The sequence below is a fragment of the Drosophila hydei genome, unplaced genomic scaffold, assembly GCF_003285905.1.
Source record: "Drosophila hydei strain 15085-1641.00,03,60 unplaced genomic scaffold, DhydRS2 tig00008114-arrow-pilon, whole genome shotgun sequence".
Lineage (NCBI taxonomy): Eukaryota > Metazoa > Arthropoda > Insecta > Diptera > Drosophilidae > Drosophila > Drosophila hydei.
This window is the reverse complement of record NW_022045827.1, coordinates 10875798-10893926: the sequence shown is the minus strand read 5'-3', so window position 1 is coordinate 10893926 and position 18129 is coordinate 10875798. Positions and strand designations below refer to the sequence as shown.

The 18129-nt window shown below is 39.8% G+C and overlaps 5 protein-coding genes and 1 long non-coding RNA gene across 11 annotated transcripts in view; 3 read left to right on the top strand and 3 right to left on the bottom strand.

Annotated features, from left to right (window-relative positions):
• Positions 1–18129, top strand: part of LOC111603778 (calcium/calmodulin-dependent 3',5'-cyclic nucleotide phosphodiesterase 1) — a 48423-nt gene that overhangs the window by 18005 nt on the left and 12289 nt on the right. For 3 of the 6 annotated variants that reach the window (XM_030224356.1, XM_030224357.1, XM_030224358.1), the window contains exons 2-5: positions 8118–8399; positions 10190–10712; positions 11698–11811; positions 13767–14225. In XM_030224356.1, the coding sequence (XP_030080216.1) occupies positions 8118–8399; positions 10190–10712; positions 11698–11811; positions 13767–14225 (1378 nt within the window). Of the gene's footprint in view, positions 1–8117; positions 8400–10189; positions 10713–11697; positions 11812–12244; positions 12341–13766; positions 14226–18129 lie in introns of those variants that run through there. The other 3 variants (XM_030224360.1, XM_030224359.1, XM_023321518.2) reach the window with 3 other exon arrangements.
• On the bottom strand, positions 1196–1635 carry LOC111603784. Its single transcript, XM_023321525.2, has one exon. It carries the CDS (start codon positions 1487–1489, stop codon positions 1268–1270), a length of 222 nt encoding a protein of 73 aa, XP_023177293.1. The 5' UTR covers positions 1490–1635; the 3' UTR covers positions 1196–1267.
• LOC111603782 (serine protease inhibitor Kazal-type 1) lies at positions 3116–3589 on the top strand. Its single transcript, XM_023321524.2, has one exon. It carries the CDS (start codon positions 3265–3267, stop codon positions 3502–3504), a length of 240 nt encoding a protein of 79 aa, XP_023177292.2. The 5' UTR covers positions 3116–3264; the 3' UTR covers positions 3505–3589.
• LOC111603785 (serine protease inhibitor dipetalogastin) lies at positions 5663–6033 on the bottom strand. Its single transcript, XM_023321526.2, has one exon. The coding sequence runs from the start codon at positions 5980–5982 to the stop codon at positions 5764–5766; it is 219 nt and encodes a 72-aa protein (XP_023177294.1). The 5' UTR covers positions 5983–6033; the 3' UTR covers positions 5663–5763.
• LOC111603787 lies at positions 8448–10125 on the bottom strand. The gene is made up of 3 exons (XR_002751705.2): positions 9883–10125; positions 9293–9821; positions 8448–9225 (listed from the first exon to the last, which is right to left on the bottom strand). It is a non-coding gene; the product is annotated as an uncharacterized LOC111603787 (long non-coding RNA).
• Positions 14906–17334, top strand: LOC111603781 (polycomb protein esc). The gene is made up of 4 exons (XM_023321523.2): positions 14906–15142; positions 15224–15357; positions 15420–15591; positions 15662–17334. Exons 1-4 carry the CDS (start codon positions 15080–15082, stop codon positions 16571–16573), a joined length of 1281 nt encoding a protein of 426 aa, XP_023177291.2. The 5' UTR covers positions 14906–15079; the 3' UTR covers positions 16574–17334.

Genomic DNA, 18129 nt, shown 5'->3' with positions numbered 1-18129 from the left:
ATTACCTCTGGAATAAACAAGTCATAGCAGTAAGTGTGAAAGGAAAGATATTTGTAAACACATAGATGGGTATGGTATGCATAGGTAGATGCCATATCCATGATCCCCAGGCAGTTTTTACTTGTTTTTGAACAGTGTTGAGCCGTGAGTACACAGAGATAAAAGCACATGTCATCAGGCGAGTCGACAGCGCATTATCTTTTTAATAACATTCCCCTCATTTAACGCGGCTGACAGCTTCCTGTCATAAAACAAACGGTAGTCCCGTTAGACGTTGCCCTGCTCGGCCCGTTCGAAATATGCTGCACGGTGGCAGTCGAGCAATTTGGCATTCGTGTCGCACGTATCGCGATTCAATTAACGAAAGCGTAATGCAGTTCATAAATCACAGTCCAGAAATCCAGAAACGACAAACGCTGCAGGCAGCTGCCTCTCGATTAATTATGCACAATTTGATTGATGTGCGAGAGGCGAGTGCTTAAGCGACGCGTCGAATTCGCTCTCCCACTCATATCAACGGCAACGCCACGCCAATGAGCTCAGACAAACTGATGACGTAGTCGTTGATACTTTTAATTAGCGTTTAATGGCAACATTTGCATACGTCGATACGCTTCAGCGCAGCTCAATGAGAGCGGCTATCAGACTAGGTGCAATTAAACGTGTTTCCACTTTTCGGCACATCCATCAATTTCTGCACTTTGCATAAATATCGATAATTGATTTAAGCCTAACGAGAGATGCTACAGAGAATGCTTTAAAACTAGCTTTAGCTTGAAATGTTTTAAAATTGAGGAATAACGATTTCTGCTTATAGTGGAAATAGTCTAGAAGCTATAGAATATATATAAATGAGAAGAAAAAGAAAACAAATGGAAAATAATATATATGTGAGACTTATTCAATATCGATAACGATAACGATAAGTTCAATATATGCTCAAATATAGTTATCGGAAATAGAATCCCCTGCTCAAGTGGAAACACTGTAAAAATCATTTAAAAAGTATATTACATAATTGCATATAAAAAAAGTGTATTTAAAAGTAAAACATAAATGAGAAACATTTTTATAATTTATATAAAAAATGTGTGAAATATATAAGAAATATTTTTACAATAAATTCTATATATATATATATATATATCTCATGGAAACAGAATCAAAAACAATGCAATAACAAAACGAATTGTAAATAAAAACAGTTGAAAATCTTAATAATATTCTCGTAATTAGATATATTTAGAAAGACTTGATTGAAGCTGCCTTAGCAAGGTCCCATAGACCGTATGTCGAGCTTGCGACCCAATTGCTTGTAGTCCCGCTGGGTGCATTCAAATTCACAGCGATTCGTATAGGTAATGCCGTTGGTGCCGCACACCTCTATCTTCTCTTTGAGGTTGCAGGAACAAAAGCTGGCCTCACTTTGACCCAACCAGACGACAGCCAGAACAAAGCTGAGCACCAGAAGCAAACTCAAAGATTTCATCTTCACTTTCAGCTAATTAAACAGCAGCGGCAAACGAAAAAAATGAACTTCAAGTGCCTGCGAAATACGACGAGATTCTAAAAGATTTGATGAGATGCGACGCAATACTTGACGAGTCGAGCGTTGAGTTTGCACTGAGCGTCGAAAGCAAAGCAAATGAAATAATGTTAACTGGAAAGAGCGCGTTGCGGGGAATGGGGACTGAGTCAAGTACGTCGTATCTGAGTATGCGTCAGTTTTGCTAATTAGTCAACATCAGTTTGCTGACTGTTTCTGATTGTGATTGTGTGTGTGTGTCTGTGTGTGTGTGTGTGGGCTTCCACTTAAAAACAAAAACATCTGCGGCTCCTGGTCTATCAAAACTTTGCAGTGCTCGTCTCATTGAAATTGTTTAGCGTTGGGTTTGCATGGCCTTTGCGCGCCTCCAACAATTTGCAGGGCTGGCAATTGATGGCGGCCTCCACCTGAGGCGTGCCACACCAGCTATGCAGCCAGAGGAGCACCAGCAGCAGCAGCATTACCAGGCGGGCAGCCCAAAGACTCGAAATGCGCATGGCTATGCCAATTTTGTAACTAAGTAGAAAAAGTTATCGTGTGCTCAGTCTGATTTCCCCAGTGACCGAGCTCTACAAATTGAGTGAATTACTATCAAAAGTACTTAGTTGGACAACAAAAGAGTGCGCAAATTGACATCAAAATAAATTAGAATATATACGCGATAAATATGGCATTCCATTAATTGAAATTGAAATTGAAATGGAAATGGAAATGGAAATTGATGTCGGCGAGTGCCTTGAGTGCCATCATTAACACAACAACTAACTGAGGTACTATTATTATAGCCAAATGACTTTTCCCCACCTGCCGATTATCAAGGGCTTTGCCACGATCGGAGCAACCAATGCGCACCTTTTTAAAAGTGTCAATGCTGATAAGAAGACGGAAGAGCAAGTGTGAAACGTGAGAGAGAAAGAGAGATAGAGAGAGAGAACGCTTAGACTGCTATTAGAGATGGGCGCGTGAGCATAAACCAATAGCTTGTAAACAAACTATAATGAAAAAGCTTTAGAAGAGCTAAGCTAAGATACATTTTCATATACAAAATCATTAATAATCATTTTATTATTTAATTCTATTTGCTATACAGACTGATCCAAAAAGCATGAATGGTTTCATTAGGAATGCCTTAAGTATAAATTGCACTTATGTATAACGTGCTACACCAAGGACTGAAATCAGTTTTAGTTATTTTTACTTGAGTTTACTTAATTCTATGATACTAAGACAATTAACATATCAGTTCCAATGTCTAGTTGCACTTCAGTTCGATTAATATCGAATCAGTTCACAAGCTTCCGTTATCTAAGTCGCCACGTACGCATCACTAAGGCACAATTAGAGCTTGTGAGAGAGCTTGTGAGAGAGCTTTTGAGAATGCATTTAGTTGGCAACGCGAAGAACTGCTCAAAGCAGCAGCTGCTTATCATTGATAAAAAAACTACGTTTGTTAATAACAACAATCGGAAAACGACAAATAAATAATAATAATTAGTAAATTCTCAAATGAAAAACAACAAATTTTGCGCAGAAAGCTCGACAAAAATATTTAAAGCAGTAAAATGAAAAAGAGAGAAAAACCCAAACTACAAACCACCTGCGATAAGATAAGAGCTCTGCATACCAACGAGCCGGCGAAACTGGCCCAGCCAAAACAACAACCCAATTGTCAGTATCAATATTGAGTAGCTAGTGGATTAACCTGCTGAACGAATACGATGAAATACAATTTATTGCTGTTGGCCCTGTGCCTGCTGTTGGCTGCATTCGTGAGCGCCGATCTGGATGACGAAAAGTTTGCAATACCGAAAAGGATTTGCCCATGTCCTCGCAACTACGATCCTGTCTGTGCCAGCAACTTGATCTCCTATCCAAATCGCTGTCTCTACGACTGCGCTCGTCGCGAACTTGAGCGGGCTGGACGCAGCTTGGATTTGCTGAGATCGGGAGACTGCTAGGCAGACTTCCATGCAAATCTGTCAACTTTAACAAGAATTTATATAAAAAAATATAAAAAAAAATAAACGAAATAATATTGCTCAATTGTGTTAAGGCTGTGCTGAATCATCGATGGGGGAATATAAATGTATTTGTGTAATATTATTGCTTATCAGCAGAAGCCACACCAAGTGCCCATTGATAGTGACTAACTTTATCTCTTCAATGTATAAACAGTTATAAATCAGAGGACAAAGCACTTCAAATACACAAGGCTGACAGGCGTTCGTGAACCACTGATTCAGTGAACTCATTGTTCACAAACAAAAACCGTTAAAATGGAACGAAATTCGATCAAATTTCGAAATTAAACTTAATACATGGGAATATATCTTATAAAATCAATTTCTTTGCAATGTTTAGAATTAAATTTCTCTTGATAATTTATTTTTTTTAATAATATATACACATAGTTATAATACATATAAAAAATGAAATGTATTAAATATTTGTATGCATTTAAAAAAATTAATTTGAATTTTAACAAGTAATTTGGCAGCTCTTTTGTTCAGTTATCTTTCAAATGAAGGCTTATAATTTGTTCTAACTACGTTTTTCCATGATAACATCGAAGACACGTCACAGTTTCTTCGGCTACTCCCCTTGTTGCCCTGTTTTAATTTAAATATTATTGCTAGAATTTGTTCCACTTTTGTGTATCAGCTAAGCAGTTGAGTAAATAAGCCGAAGGTTCTACTTTTCTAGTTTTAACATTTACTCATGATTGAGCTCCGATTTGCTGCTGCGTAGATCGCAGCCAGAGCTTTAGGGGAACTTCCTGCACACGATCTTACAGATAATTAAACTTGAAGTTAAAAATCACATTCAAGTGTTATACTATAACTACGATACGTAAATATTATAATTAGCTGGCTGTTGTACTACTTGCGTAAGCTTCTAATACGCTACAATTATAATTGCAACCGTTAAATCTGTTGACAGCCACAAAAAATGGCTTACGTAAGGAAATCATTTCACTTAAAACACTTTTACACAATCTAATGCCTCTTTGAGAGCTGAACTTAGAGAGAGAGATTATTGCAATAGTCGGAAAAATATTTAATAAAATTATTAAATTCGATTCACATTTTTGGCCTGTAAAATTTCATGCCTATGCAGACTCTAAAAGCGTTTAATTTTCACTTGAGTCAAGACGATATTCATTACTTTCCGAGCTCTATTAGCAATTAGCCTATTAATAATCAATACAAATAATTAAATTGAAAATGGTTTAAAGAAGTTTGACTGCCAAATTAGTCGATATACAGAAAGCCTTTTGTCTAACAAACAACAACAAATATCTAAACTAAGAGAAACGAAAGAAGCCAGCTGAACTTTCATATATTATAATGCTGCTAGCTATACAGAGATGATCAGAAACCCTAAAACTCAACTCAGCTAGACTTTCCTATCATTGGAGAATCAAAAAATCTGTGTCTGCTTTCTCAGAAACTAGAGACTTCCAGCTAAAAGTCTTATTTGTTAACGATTCACTCGGAAAATCTGTGTATTTCCATTGAAAATTAATATCAAGGGAATAAATTTGATGCACATTTGACCGAAGAAGAAAATAATCAACAAGGAAAGCGATTACATTTTGCAATGTTTATTCAGCTTAAAATCTAAATTGAATTCACATTTTATGGGGCGGGGTGCATGCCCCATACTTTACGATGCCCAGCGGAATATCCTCTGTTCCAGCATTCTTACTGGCACAATCTAGTAAGCATGGATGGGCATATGTGATGGCATCGCTGCCGCAAACCATCTGCAACAGGCGTGGACATTTACAGAGACCAAGTTCAGCTTTAGTGACAGCGCTGGGCACCAGGCTGTGGGCGGCAACAGCAAATAACCGCATAACGATCAATTCTTGGCGACTGATGGAAGGAGAGTGGCACTTGCCGCTCTTCAGGCTCTATTACCAAGCTACCCTTCAATAATCAATCCATGGGAGGAGAGTGCCTGACTTCCATAGAAGAGAGTACCTGACTAGCAACTACCCTGCATAGCATATCCTTAACAGCAGATATTAAGTTAAGGAAAGGCGAATAAAGTCAACTTTATTAACAATCGAATCAAAACGAGAAATAGTATTTGCCCGTTGATCATAAATATTACTCATCAAATAATCAGCAAGAAATACGTGTTTATTTAGCTTAAGATATGAAGTAAACTTGATAATACGTTTCACATTTGAAGCCCGTTTAATCTTATGTCTAACAGCGACCCGCTTTGACTTGAGTCAGAACCTGGCCATTGCGCGCAGCGCGCTTAGCGATGCAGTTTAGCTCGCACGGATTGGGATATGTTACGCCATCGCTGCCGCAGACCGTGTCCAAGTGCCGGGGACAGGCACAGATTTCCTCTGGTCCCTTGGCGGCGGCGAGACCAAGCAGGGCCAACAGGCAGAAAGCGATAAGAGCCAAAAAACGCATACTGATTAGAGCCAGGTGTCTGAACGACTGGTTAGACAATACTGAAGCTACACACAGATACTGGCTTTATTTTATATTCGAGTTGATAAAAGCCGAATGCGAAACAACAGCAGTTGCACAGTTCCCCGAGCAATTCGACAACAATTAGCCAACAATTCGTCGATAATTAACATGACAATCAAGTCGGAAGTGTCCGACTAGCAGATACTCCGACCAACATATCCTTCAAAAAGGAAGAATTATTAAAATAAATATATAAATATGTGACATATTTATATATTTATTTTAATAATTAGCTGAAAGCTTTTTGATTACATCTGAACTCTAATTTTTTAGTCAGTTCTGCTTTGGAATAACTAATTTGTATGACTAAATCTAATCTTACGTACAACTCTAACAAGCTATTATTAGCTAAGCTATCACTGAAACAAGTTTTGACCCAATCAACAAGCGTTTCAGCTGCTTTATGCCTGCTCACAAGTTTTATATACTTTTACTACCCATAGAAACAAATACTATCCGTGATGAATTTATAGATAAGTGTCTATCTGCAGCTTTAAATCATTTAAGCAATTTAATAATAAATATTATGAGAAACCTTAAAACTCAACTCAACTAGAATTGCACATCAAATGCTACTTAGTAGAGTAGAATGTAAAAAAAAGAATTTCTCCTCTCTCAGAGACCCCTTCAGCTAGAGGCAGTCTCATTTGTTAGCGATTCAATTCAAATATGAGCACACTTAAGGTGTAAATTATATTCACATTGCAGTGCTTGAACAAGTGTTTACTAAGCTGTCATAATTCAGTTTAAGTTTTAACTATATGAGCTAATAAATAAATCCTAAATCTAAAATTTTGCTAACTTTGCTACCATGATTCCTCTGTAATGATATATGAAATGCCATCGCTGCCGCAGAAACAGTTAACAGCTGCGCTGACAGTGCTAAGAGCGTTCAGGGCCAATAGGCTGAGGGCTTTAACAAATAAGAACCGCATAGCAATTAAATCTGGCGACAGCTTAGAGAAGACTAAATTGCTATAATTTGGCATTTGACATTTGAAATCTCTCAATTTTATTTGTTTAACAAAAAATCTCAATTTTATAATGTAATCAACATGAAGTGGGAATAATTTTATTGCGAGTGGGCGTGGAACTACCTTATAGCAGGTGAGGCATAAATACCTAAATATCAAAGCTTAAAGGCGCAGGCTCCAGCCATTGACTTTAGTTTACATATTATCTATGAACTTAATATATACTAAAACTAAAATCGAATAAATAGTTCTTTTGTATTTTTCAATCACAATCAGCTGGGCAAAGCAGTTAGACTCTTTGATAGACGAAACGAAATTTATATATATTTAGATAAGTCTAATCAATCGAGTTGAAAGTTGTGACTCATTATGTATTTAAAAAAAAATAAATACTTCTTAAACTGATTAGTCAACTTGAGAGCATATGAAAGTTTTTGGCAGTTCTTTAATCAGCACTTGAAGTGATTAAATAGATGATGAAATAAAAAAATAAATAATTTAACTAAATAAGTATTTTATATATATACAAATATATATTCAAATTCTAATATATATTCAAATAATTAACATTTTTTCTGTCTATTTAACGCCGTAACAACAACAATAATAATAGCTGTGTAGCACAGAGAGTGCCCAACGCAGAAATACCCTGCACCAGATACTTGTTAAAGGTATAAAATCCCAACTCTGCTAGGCAATAGAACTAGCTAATTTGATTTAAGTAACAACTAGCATCGTGACTAAATCTTAATTACAATTGTATTATTATGCGACTATATATGAATAATTGATTTTTTCTAAATTCAATTTCTGACCTAGGCTTTCATGCTGATTAAAATTCATCTTTAGCATTTTTCTAATGCACTCAAACACAAAGCCTTTCTAATACAATAGCTGCCGTCGACCCTCTCGTTTCCCCAAATGTTATATAACAATGAGATTTGGCTAAAAGGGCTGCTGGTGGATGGGCACTCAAAGACATATGTTTTTATTGGGCCGTAGGGGAACCTGTTGAAGGGCGATTCGTAAATTGTACAAGGAAAAGGAAAAATTAATTTTCTAATGTAATTTTGCATATATATTCTCTGATACTTACAGTTGCCAGCACGCCGGAGAGTCTGCCAACTAAACGTGAGGAGCCAAGCGCCGGTTCAGGTGCAGTTGCAGGTGCAGGTGCGGGTGGCAGCAGCAGCAGCGTAGGTAGCGGTGGCAGCAGCGGTATTGGAGCTGCGGCAAGTGGTGGTGGTGGTGGTGCTGGTGGCGCAGGTGCAGCATCAACAGCTGAGCCAAACAACGGCGAACAGAGCCCCACAATCTGTGAGCTGAGCAGCAGCAGCAGCAGCGGCGGCGCCAATGCGACAATAAATGGTCAAGTGGCAAGTAAGTAAACCTCGAGCTCTACATTTTCCAGCAGACAAAAGTGGCTGTGCTGGGGTCAAAGTTTTCATTTTGTGCAGCAGCCAAGCTGCAATCCCCGAGTGCAATCCGTGCATAATTCATGAACTGCAGCTGACCTTAAAGCCCAAGGCCCCGACAGTCACCTGCCCCCAAAGCTGAGCAACAATTTGAGTACGTTTCGCGTGTGGGAGCTGCTGCCTTTGATTTTTGGCATCCTAAACGCATTAAGACCGTGAAGAGTGGACCATAAAAGTAGCGTAAAACATTTTGACAGCCATCCCTCAAAAAACTTGAAAGCCGAGATCTCTCAGACTCAGCAACTGGAGACTCGATAAGCAGGCCAAACAGTAACAGCTCCGCCAAACGATACCTTTAAGCAGTGGAATCTCGAGTGTAACATAAATTTAAGTGCTGCATAAAAGCGAGCTTTATGGAGCAGCAGCCACTTCTTCAGCCAAGGCGAATGTAGGAGTTGCTGAAGCTTCGCCACTGGCACTTGCACTGCCGAAAATAAATGGAATGCAGTTAACAGTCCAAGTGGGTGGCAGCGTTGTTGATGCTTTTCTTTTTTGGTTTTATTTCTTGTTGTTCTCTGTGTTCGTTTGCCAAACACGCCTCAGGAGCTGGCTTTGTCTCGTTCCTATGGCTGTTATTCTCAACGCTCAACGCAGCTAGATAAATCTTTAGCTATTTACTTGCTCGCAATCGTTTCGATTTGCCTTTGCCTTTGCCTTTGCCAGCCAACGGATGCCAGGAGCCACTGACTGGGTCGTTTCTTTAAGCATTCACATTAACACTTCGGGCTCAGCTAAATACAAAATTGTGTGATGCTACAATAGCTTTAAAGTCATTCTATAAATTATTGATTTACTTACAACGTAGCTGAATGAGCTATACTTATGGCTATGTGAGTAGCGAAATGTTGAGTTTACATTCTTAAATATATTTCAGTCTTGCAATTCTTAGTAAACTCTCTTTTTGACAGTTGTTTGGCAAACTAACTGTAAGAGCTTAGTACCGTTAAGCATCCATACAACACATATTACACAAATATTTGCTCTTCATAATTGCTCAGCTCCATCACTCTCTTGATGTCTCTCTTTCACTCTTCCGCGCTCGCAATCAGACTATGCCAGTTGAGAGGTACAAGGCGAAGTGTGATCAAGCGAGAGGTCATATGTCCGCAGCAGCTATTTTGTTTTACTTGCGCTCTCCGCTCTCTCAAATGCATAAATGTATGCGTAAATATGCATTTACTCGAGCAGAAAGCAGCAGTATGCATACGTTTGTGAAGCTTATACAAAAATATTCCTTTTTGATTGATTATTTTGGCATAGGGTATCAAAGCGTTGACGTTGTAGAAAATATATTTTCTTATGATAGCCGATTGTAGAGTGGTTAATTCTAAATCAAAAGTAAAGTAAATTTTATATACTGAATTTGCAAAAACTTATATGGAACTTACGGATTATATCTTCTCATTCTCTTCTAGCTATCTAACGACTTAGTAAACATTATTTGACTTATGTAATTTCAGTTTATAAACATTTGTATATATTTTTTATTTATGTCAACTTTTCATTATGTTTCTCAACTGACTGTTATATTTTTGATCAAAAATACATTTCTTCCAAAATTTATGTTTATGCTTCAGTAAATCAAAGTGTGTTTAGTCCAAGTGTCAGCCAGTTTGCACCTTATTTATACGAAAGTAGTTGAAGAATTCTAAACACTATTCACTGTCAACCGCTTTATTGCTCTTATTATTTTAGAACACGGCTCACTTACCATTGTACGGCGCTCGAATAGTCGCAAGAGCTTCTCACAGATCGACGGACAATCGCAGCCAATCGCCTCGCCATCGTCGGGCAGCATTAGCTTCTTCCAGACACCGATCAGTGAGACTCTCGCGGAGCGACTTAGTGCTAAGGGCACCAACGGAAACGCACCCCTAACAGCCGCCGATAAGCGTGCGGTAGACAGCTCATCGCGAGTTCAATCGAGTTTCGCTGGCAAAATGCAACCGTCGTCGCCAAATCAAACGAATTTCGTAACCGATGCAAATATACCGACAGCCGAGCGAGCCACCTTCGATTATAGAATAAGTCGCGATACCGGCGAGTTTCAGAACTCCGTAACCACCGGCCAAATTGGCTCAATATTCAATCCACTAATGGATCAATCGTCGCGTCAATCGTTACAATCGGCCTCAAATACTTCGATCGGCGATGTATGGGACACGGAACGTTTGCCACCTGTCGATACGCCAGATGCTCTCAACAAAGCAGCTGTCAGGTGAGCTCATTTTACACATAGATATAAGCATTTAAAAGATTAACCACAGGACGATAGACAAACCAGTACAGTTACAGTAGTTAAGAATAGAAATATCTCAGAACTTTTGCAGAAGCCTAACGTCAGTTTTTTAAAGCCTCAACTTTTTGTTATTACAATGATACAGATAAATAATAATGAAAATAATAGTCCTAAATATTATAGTTATAATCATATGCAATATGCTAAAAAGTGTAAAAAAAAAAAAAATAATAATAATATTTTGTTATTATATATAAAATATTAATTATTAAAGTAACAATGTAAAATTTTAAGGCGCACTAAAGCAAAAATTCAGATAAGCTCAAGTTTTGGTATCGTTCAGGAACTTTATATCTTTAACGCGATAGCACTCCACTCAGACTTATCGAGATATTCTTATAATTGTTAGATGAAAGTATCACGTGGGGACCCTTTGCAGCCCCTTTACAGAGTACAGGGTATACAAAAGTAGGTAGTACTCATTGGACTTCTCATTTATGAGCTCATTATGAACCTGGAATTTTCTTCTAAATTTTGGCTTGTAGAACACTCACTTTGTTCAGATGCGTTTTAGCTGCAATTCCATACACCTGAATGGCCAGTAGCTAGGTAGACCTTGCCCATTCTATGCCTGCCCAGAGTTAACTTGTTACGCGCTGCAAGCAGCCAAGACATTTAAGCCCACTTAATCGGGATATGTGATTCATGGCGACATCCACGACTTGGTCCATTCGTGGAAGGCATCTAGGCATGGCTGGAATTGCCATAAGAGATATGTGGCAATAAGAGAGATGTGCCACTCTGTCATTAAGTCCAGTGTTATATAGTTCATATAAAGTTAAAGCCCTTAAAACCCTAGTTATTTGATTAGGATATATTATGAATTATTTTAAACATATTTACTGACTTCACAAGTTTAATGCAATCTGTGTTCTGATAATATTTAATTAATCTGCATTCGCAGAATACGCAGCTTGCTGCGACGGATGGATCATGAGACCGTTGCCTACGAGGATATGCAGCGGAATCTGCACTATGCGGCGCGTGTGCTGGAAGCTGTTTTCATAGACGAGTCAAGGTAGGTGGATGCATTGTATTTGTGTTGCTTTTGTTTGTGCACTTGAAGAACTCGAAGCTGTTCTGCACTATTCTTTTCTAATCAAAAAATCTAACGACGAGCCGGCCAAATCACAAATTTGCTGCTGCTTTCGGGGATCGTTTAACTCTGTTATATATATATTTATATATATAATACAATTGGTTCAGGCTTTAGCGCATTAGTATGTCTCCTCTGCGTAGAGTGCTGATTGAATTGAATTTCCATTCGGATTGCACACAAAAGGCAAGCTTCAAACAGAGTTTCATAAATCGGAGAGCCTACAATACATACATTTCCCATTATATATCAATCTTAACACGAATGTAGCTAACGACAATTTTCTTCGTTATTGTTTTACGGTTTTTGTTTTTCCGTTTACAACTTTCCACACGTTTTTTATATATTTGTTTTTTTCTTTTTTATACATGTGTGTGTGTTTGATCAGAAGCCCCACATCAAGTAAAAGTAAATTGGGGCAGATTGCGTCTTCATCCGTTGAGAGCGAAGAGTAAGTCTTTTTAGAGCCAACTTCAAAAATATTGGTTTGTCGTTAACTTTGTTACATTTTTTTTTAACTCTCTCAATCTCTCTCTCTCCGTCTCTACCCTACTTAATAACCCCGCCCCAACTACGCGCTCATATCAAACAGAAGAAATTATACTTATCCCAATAATCCGAATACTATATATTCATATATCATTCCACTCTCTCAATCTTTTTCCTTAACTCTCTTCTCTTTCTCTTTCTCTATCTCTATCTCTGTTTCTAACTCTTTTAACTTTCTTTCTATCTCATCAGTTGTAGTGCTATTTTCTGTTGAAACGACTATAACTAAACTATTATTGCCTTGCTCTGCAGTTCTGTGGCAAAGTTGATCATCTTCAATTCATTATGAACTCATCTAACTCATAATATATAAAGAGAACGCGTGTATTTTAGCTAGTCTAGTCAACATTTACATAAATACTACTACTACTACTACCACTACTTCTACTACTAATGCGAATCGTGTGATAATCCCCTCTGCAAAGCTAAGCACCGTATTATTGAAGAACTGTCTCACTCTCTATATCTATATTATTTGATTTTTCCAAAAACACAATATAGTTCCAATTCTCGGTGTATTAAACTATTGATGTCTCTCTACTCTTAAGTATCGAGTTGGTTCCCCTCGTGTCTGCCAGATGACAACTGTCTTCGCATCATCTGACTCTACTATTCCCTACTCGTTACTCGTTACTCGTTACTTGTTACTCGCTCCAAACATCACTCGTTACTTTACGCTAAACGAATTCAATTTTGGGCAGTTTCTTTTTTAAGTTTATATTTGCAGTTGGAAAGGCAACATTGCATTTTTATTATTTACCACAGAGGAACAGAGTTTCAATTAAAAGCCCGAATTCCCAATGCGCCTGTCACTCACACAGCGCACATGTATTATGGACTGCATTCAGCGCCGAACGTAGTCTGTGTGTGTGCCTGGTGGTTGCATTCGCTTTAAATTATGCACAATATTCCGACACGATTGTTCGATTTGCATAGCCAAGTGTGGGTGGGCTTGGGTTGGTCTCGAGCCGTACTCATTCGACAGTCGAAAGTATGCAACACTTTTTATCTGCGAGCTCTCGAGCGTTTGTGCTTGTGTGCGCATTCCTTAGGCAACTAATGTGCTCGCTTTAATTGCCCTTTAACCCCAGCAAAAACAAAACAAAAAAATTATAAAAAAACTATCAACTGATGTTATATTTACTTTTTCTTTCTATTGCCAACCATATTTTGAAATTCACAAATTCATAAAAAAACAATAATTAATATGAATATGCCAAACAACGAACCGTACCATAAATTTGTTGTCTGTACCGGTTCGCTTTTACTCACTGCCAACTGCTGTGCAAAAAAACACTTGACCACCATCGACCAACGACCAATCGTAGCGAGGCTGCCAACAAGAGCTGCAACGGTAACTGCAAAAATCTCAACAACAACAACTCAAATACCAGCTGCAGCCTACACAAGGCATCAGAAGCAGAGGCAGCGGCGCCAGCGACGGCGACGGTGACGTCGACGTCGACTGAGCAGCCACTAAATGCAGACAATCAAACAAACAAAGGAGCTCTGCCGCTGTCGCCATCTGAGGCGCAGGTACCCAAAGCACTAGAAACAGTCACCGAAAGCGTAACAGAAGAGCAAAAGGCAGCAACACCGACAGCGACAACAACAACAACAGCGACGTCGACGACGACGACGACAACAGTTCCAACTGAGTCAGCAAGTGGCGCTGACGCAGGTCAAAGTGTTTCCAGCAGTAGCAGTTGCAGTAATAAAGCGACCGTTCAGCGACAAAGACGCCTGCGCACACCGGTCTGGGCGAGATCAATGTCGACGAATAAAACGTACTTGCAAATGGTTTATATTGCATAAATTAGAATATTTTTAATGCATTTTTAGTTTTTTGTACAATATTTAATATTTAAGTTGTCTTTTACGTTGTTACGTTACGTTAACAAGAAAAAACACAGAAACAAACAAACAAATATAAAAACAAATTTTCTGTCTCTCTGTCTGTCTCTTAACTCTACTACTATATCCAACTTCTGTCTATATACAACATGAAAAATTGTGTGCGTTTCCTTTTCTACTGCTGTATATATGATACTGTCCCTTTTTATACTATATCGCTTTAACTTTGTAAATATATATATGTATATGTATGTATATGAATTCCACTTTTTATACACCCCTTTATTACCCCTTTTCTGCGATCTCTGTACTCCCCCGACCCCTTTGTGTTGCATATGTACAGTCTTAAATAATTGCATACATACATATATTATACGCATATTTGTAAATGTTACTTCACACTTAAATTCATGGCATGTAATTGTCTCTATATACTTACAACTATTCTTAAACAATAATAACTATTATTCCTTAATTGGCTTGCGCATGCGTAAACTTTATTCGCGCATATTTATTTGGGGAAGTTATCGATAGGTAATTTATTCCTTGAGTTATTGTGTATCTGTTTCGATAAGCAATGGAGCAATCGATATTGCTTATGTTAATTAACAGCGCAATGTTATAGTAAGCCCCATCGCTATAACGATCGCGTGGTGGCAACGCTGCGCGTGTTTCTTGCCGCCAAAAGTGAACAAAAACACTTGTTTTGTTGCTTAAATTGTGTGCAAACAAGGTAAATTGTTTATTGCCCAACGGCCGTGTGCCTCAAGTGTGTGCTGAAAGTGCCATGAGCAGCGAAAAAGCGAAAAACGACAATGATCCCAATGAGGACTCGGACGATTCGTGCGGCGTAAGTTGAATATGCAAATTGCAATGAAAAACGCGAAAATTAATAGCAACAACAATTAATTTCCGCATGACACACATGCAGGATGAATCGGCTAGCTTTACCACGAACAGCACCACCTCACGTAGCAAATCGCCGGCCTCCAGCACACGCAGCAAACGTCGCGGCCGGCGCAGCCACAAATCAAAGCCAAAAAGCGGCGCTGCCTACAAATACGAGTAAGTCGGAAGCTGAAGAAAAACGTAATTGGCTTTAAGCTGAAACAATTCTACTCTTCAAGCACGCATGTTAAGGAGAACCATGGTGCCAACATATTTGGCGTCTCGTTCAACACGCTGCTAGGCAAGGACGAGCCCCAAGTGTTTGCCACAGCGGGCAGCAATCGTTGCACCGTCTACGACTGTCCACGCAAAGGCGGCCTAACGCTGCTCCACTGCTATGCAGATCCGGATGTAAGTAGCAGCCAGTGTGTCCACAACCAGACATGCCATTCAATTGCCAATTCATGCCATTCCATGCCAGCCCGATGAAGTCTTCTATACCTGCGCCTGGTCATATAACTTAAAGACGTCCGCGCCGCTGCTTGCCGCCGCCGGCTACCGCGGAGTCATCCGTGTCATTGACATTGAACAGAACGAAGCCGTGGGCAATTACATTGGCCATGGCCAGGCAATCAATGAGCTGAAATTCCATCCGCATAAGCTGCAACTGCTGCTCTCCGGCAGCAAGGATCACGCCATACGCCTGTGGAACATACAGACGCACGTTTGCATTGCGATCTTCGGCGGTGTTGAGGGACATCGTGATGAAGTGCTATCCATCGATTTCAATATGCGCGGCGATCGCATTGTGAGCAGCGGCATGGACCACTCACTCAAACTGTGGTGCCTCAACACCCAAGAATTCCAGCACAAAATCGAGCTGTCGCAAACGTTTAGCCAGGAGAAGTCAACGCTGCCCTTTCCCACAATCACCAAACACTTTCCGGATTTCTCAACGCGCGATATTCATCGCAATTACGTGGACTGCGTGCAGTGGTTCGGCAACTTTGTGCTCTCCAAGTCCTGCGAGAACGCCATCGTCTGCTGGAAGCCCGGCCAGCTGCATCAGAGCTTCGAGCAGCTGAAGCCCAGTGATTCCTCGTGCACCATCATCGCGGAGTTCGAGTACGACGAGTGTGAGATATGGTTTGTGCGCTTCGGCTTCAATCCATGGCAAAAGGTTATCGCACTGGGCAACCAGCAGGGCAAGGTCTATGTCTGGGAAATGGACCCCAGTGATCCAGAGGGTGCCCACATGACGACCCTGCACAACGTGCGCAGCGTGGCGACTGTGCGTCAAATAGCATTTTCCCGGGATGCCAGCGTCCTGGTCTACGTCTGCGACGATGCGACCGTCTGGCGCTGGAACCGGCGCCAAGCGACCGCACTTTAGGACCTTTAAGAGTCGCCAATCCACAGATACAAACCATAACCACAACCACAACCAAATCTCGCGTGGCCAAAATCATAGCACAACATGCATCTAACACTGTGCCTAGTTCCTAGTGCTTAGCCCCTAGTTCTTGTCTCAATTAAACTAATTATCTCATACGTAGCAACTAATGGAGAATTGTAAAAGTATAAAATAACTTTAAAAACATATTCTTAAGTTTGAAAGTCCGATTCGAGGCCGTCGAGCCCATCGCTTTGGCAGCTTTCGATGCACACGACGAAACCACACACCTGGCCATTAAGTAGTCAGCCAGGTAATTGAAAACGCAGCCAGCTGTGTATGCAACGGTATCCGGAGTGGTGTACAAACAAAATGTATGCGTTGCCATTTTCCACGCGTTGCAAACCATAATTAGTGTGCAGCAGGCGAAGGCTTTAAAGAGCAACATTCCGGGATCTGTCCCCAGTTGGCCATTTCGCTAATCGCCTGGCCAGAGCTAACAAAACGAGCTGCAATTGACCGCCATTTATATGCGTTGCTGCACTGCAGCCAAGTGGGTTGAGCACAGTAATGCGACGAAATTGAAACTGACAACAAAGACTCAACTCAACTCAGCCCGACTCGCTGGCAGACAGACAAACCAATCCAGGCTGACGACGGCGTAACAGCTCCCAAGGGAGTTTTTAAGCAGCAAAGCCCCACAATGATCCTTGTACGCTTGCAGCTAAACGAATAGCGTAGAAAGAAGGATTGCTTGGATTATAGTAGCAGTTTCTTTTTTTTTTTATTATATTCTTGTCTACAGGCATTTTCTAATTTAACATTTCACATAGCAAATTCCGTTAAAGCTTTAAATGTGTTACAAGAAAATAAAGCTGTTAAGTAACAGCTCTGTTCGGCTTACGTTATGTTATGTTATGTCATGGGTTTACCTACTCTTTGAAAGGGTATAAAAGTGTCGTCAAATATTTATAAGCTTTTGGTTTTGTTTTTTGTTTTTTTTTTTTTTTGCCGACTGCTGATTGAGTTTTGGAATCTGCTTTGTTTCGACGTTCGTTGACTGCGCGCAACATTGGGAACATTGTTGTGGCTGCTGCTGTTATTTGAGTGTTTGGTGTTTGGCATTTGGAATCCTGCCAAGCAGCAGACCATTTGGATGTGAGTAATTAGCCGCGTTGACAGCGCGTTTGGTGGCCCATTTGGTGGTTTGCCATTATTGGTATTGGGTTGTCAATTGAGTTCTAGCCTTGGACACGCGAACTCATTGGCCGTCTAATCCCAGACAAATTGCCATTTTTTCCTTTTATCATTGCGGACTGTGCTGGCTGGCTGACGGGCTTATCCCTTGCCATTGATCCGTCTGGCGGTGCGTCATTTCGTTTCGTTACGTTTATGGTTGATTTCATTGTTGATTGTTTATCGTTGTTGTTGTTTGTTGTTTTATATTATCATTTTCATGTAGATGCAACTCAGCCACCCATTCCCTAACGTCTTCCAACGATACCGTCTGTACCAGCAGCTCCACGCATGTGCTCAAATATGCTCGACATAGCATA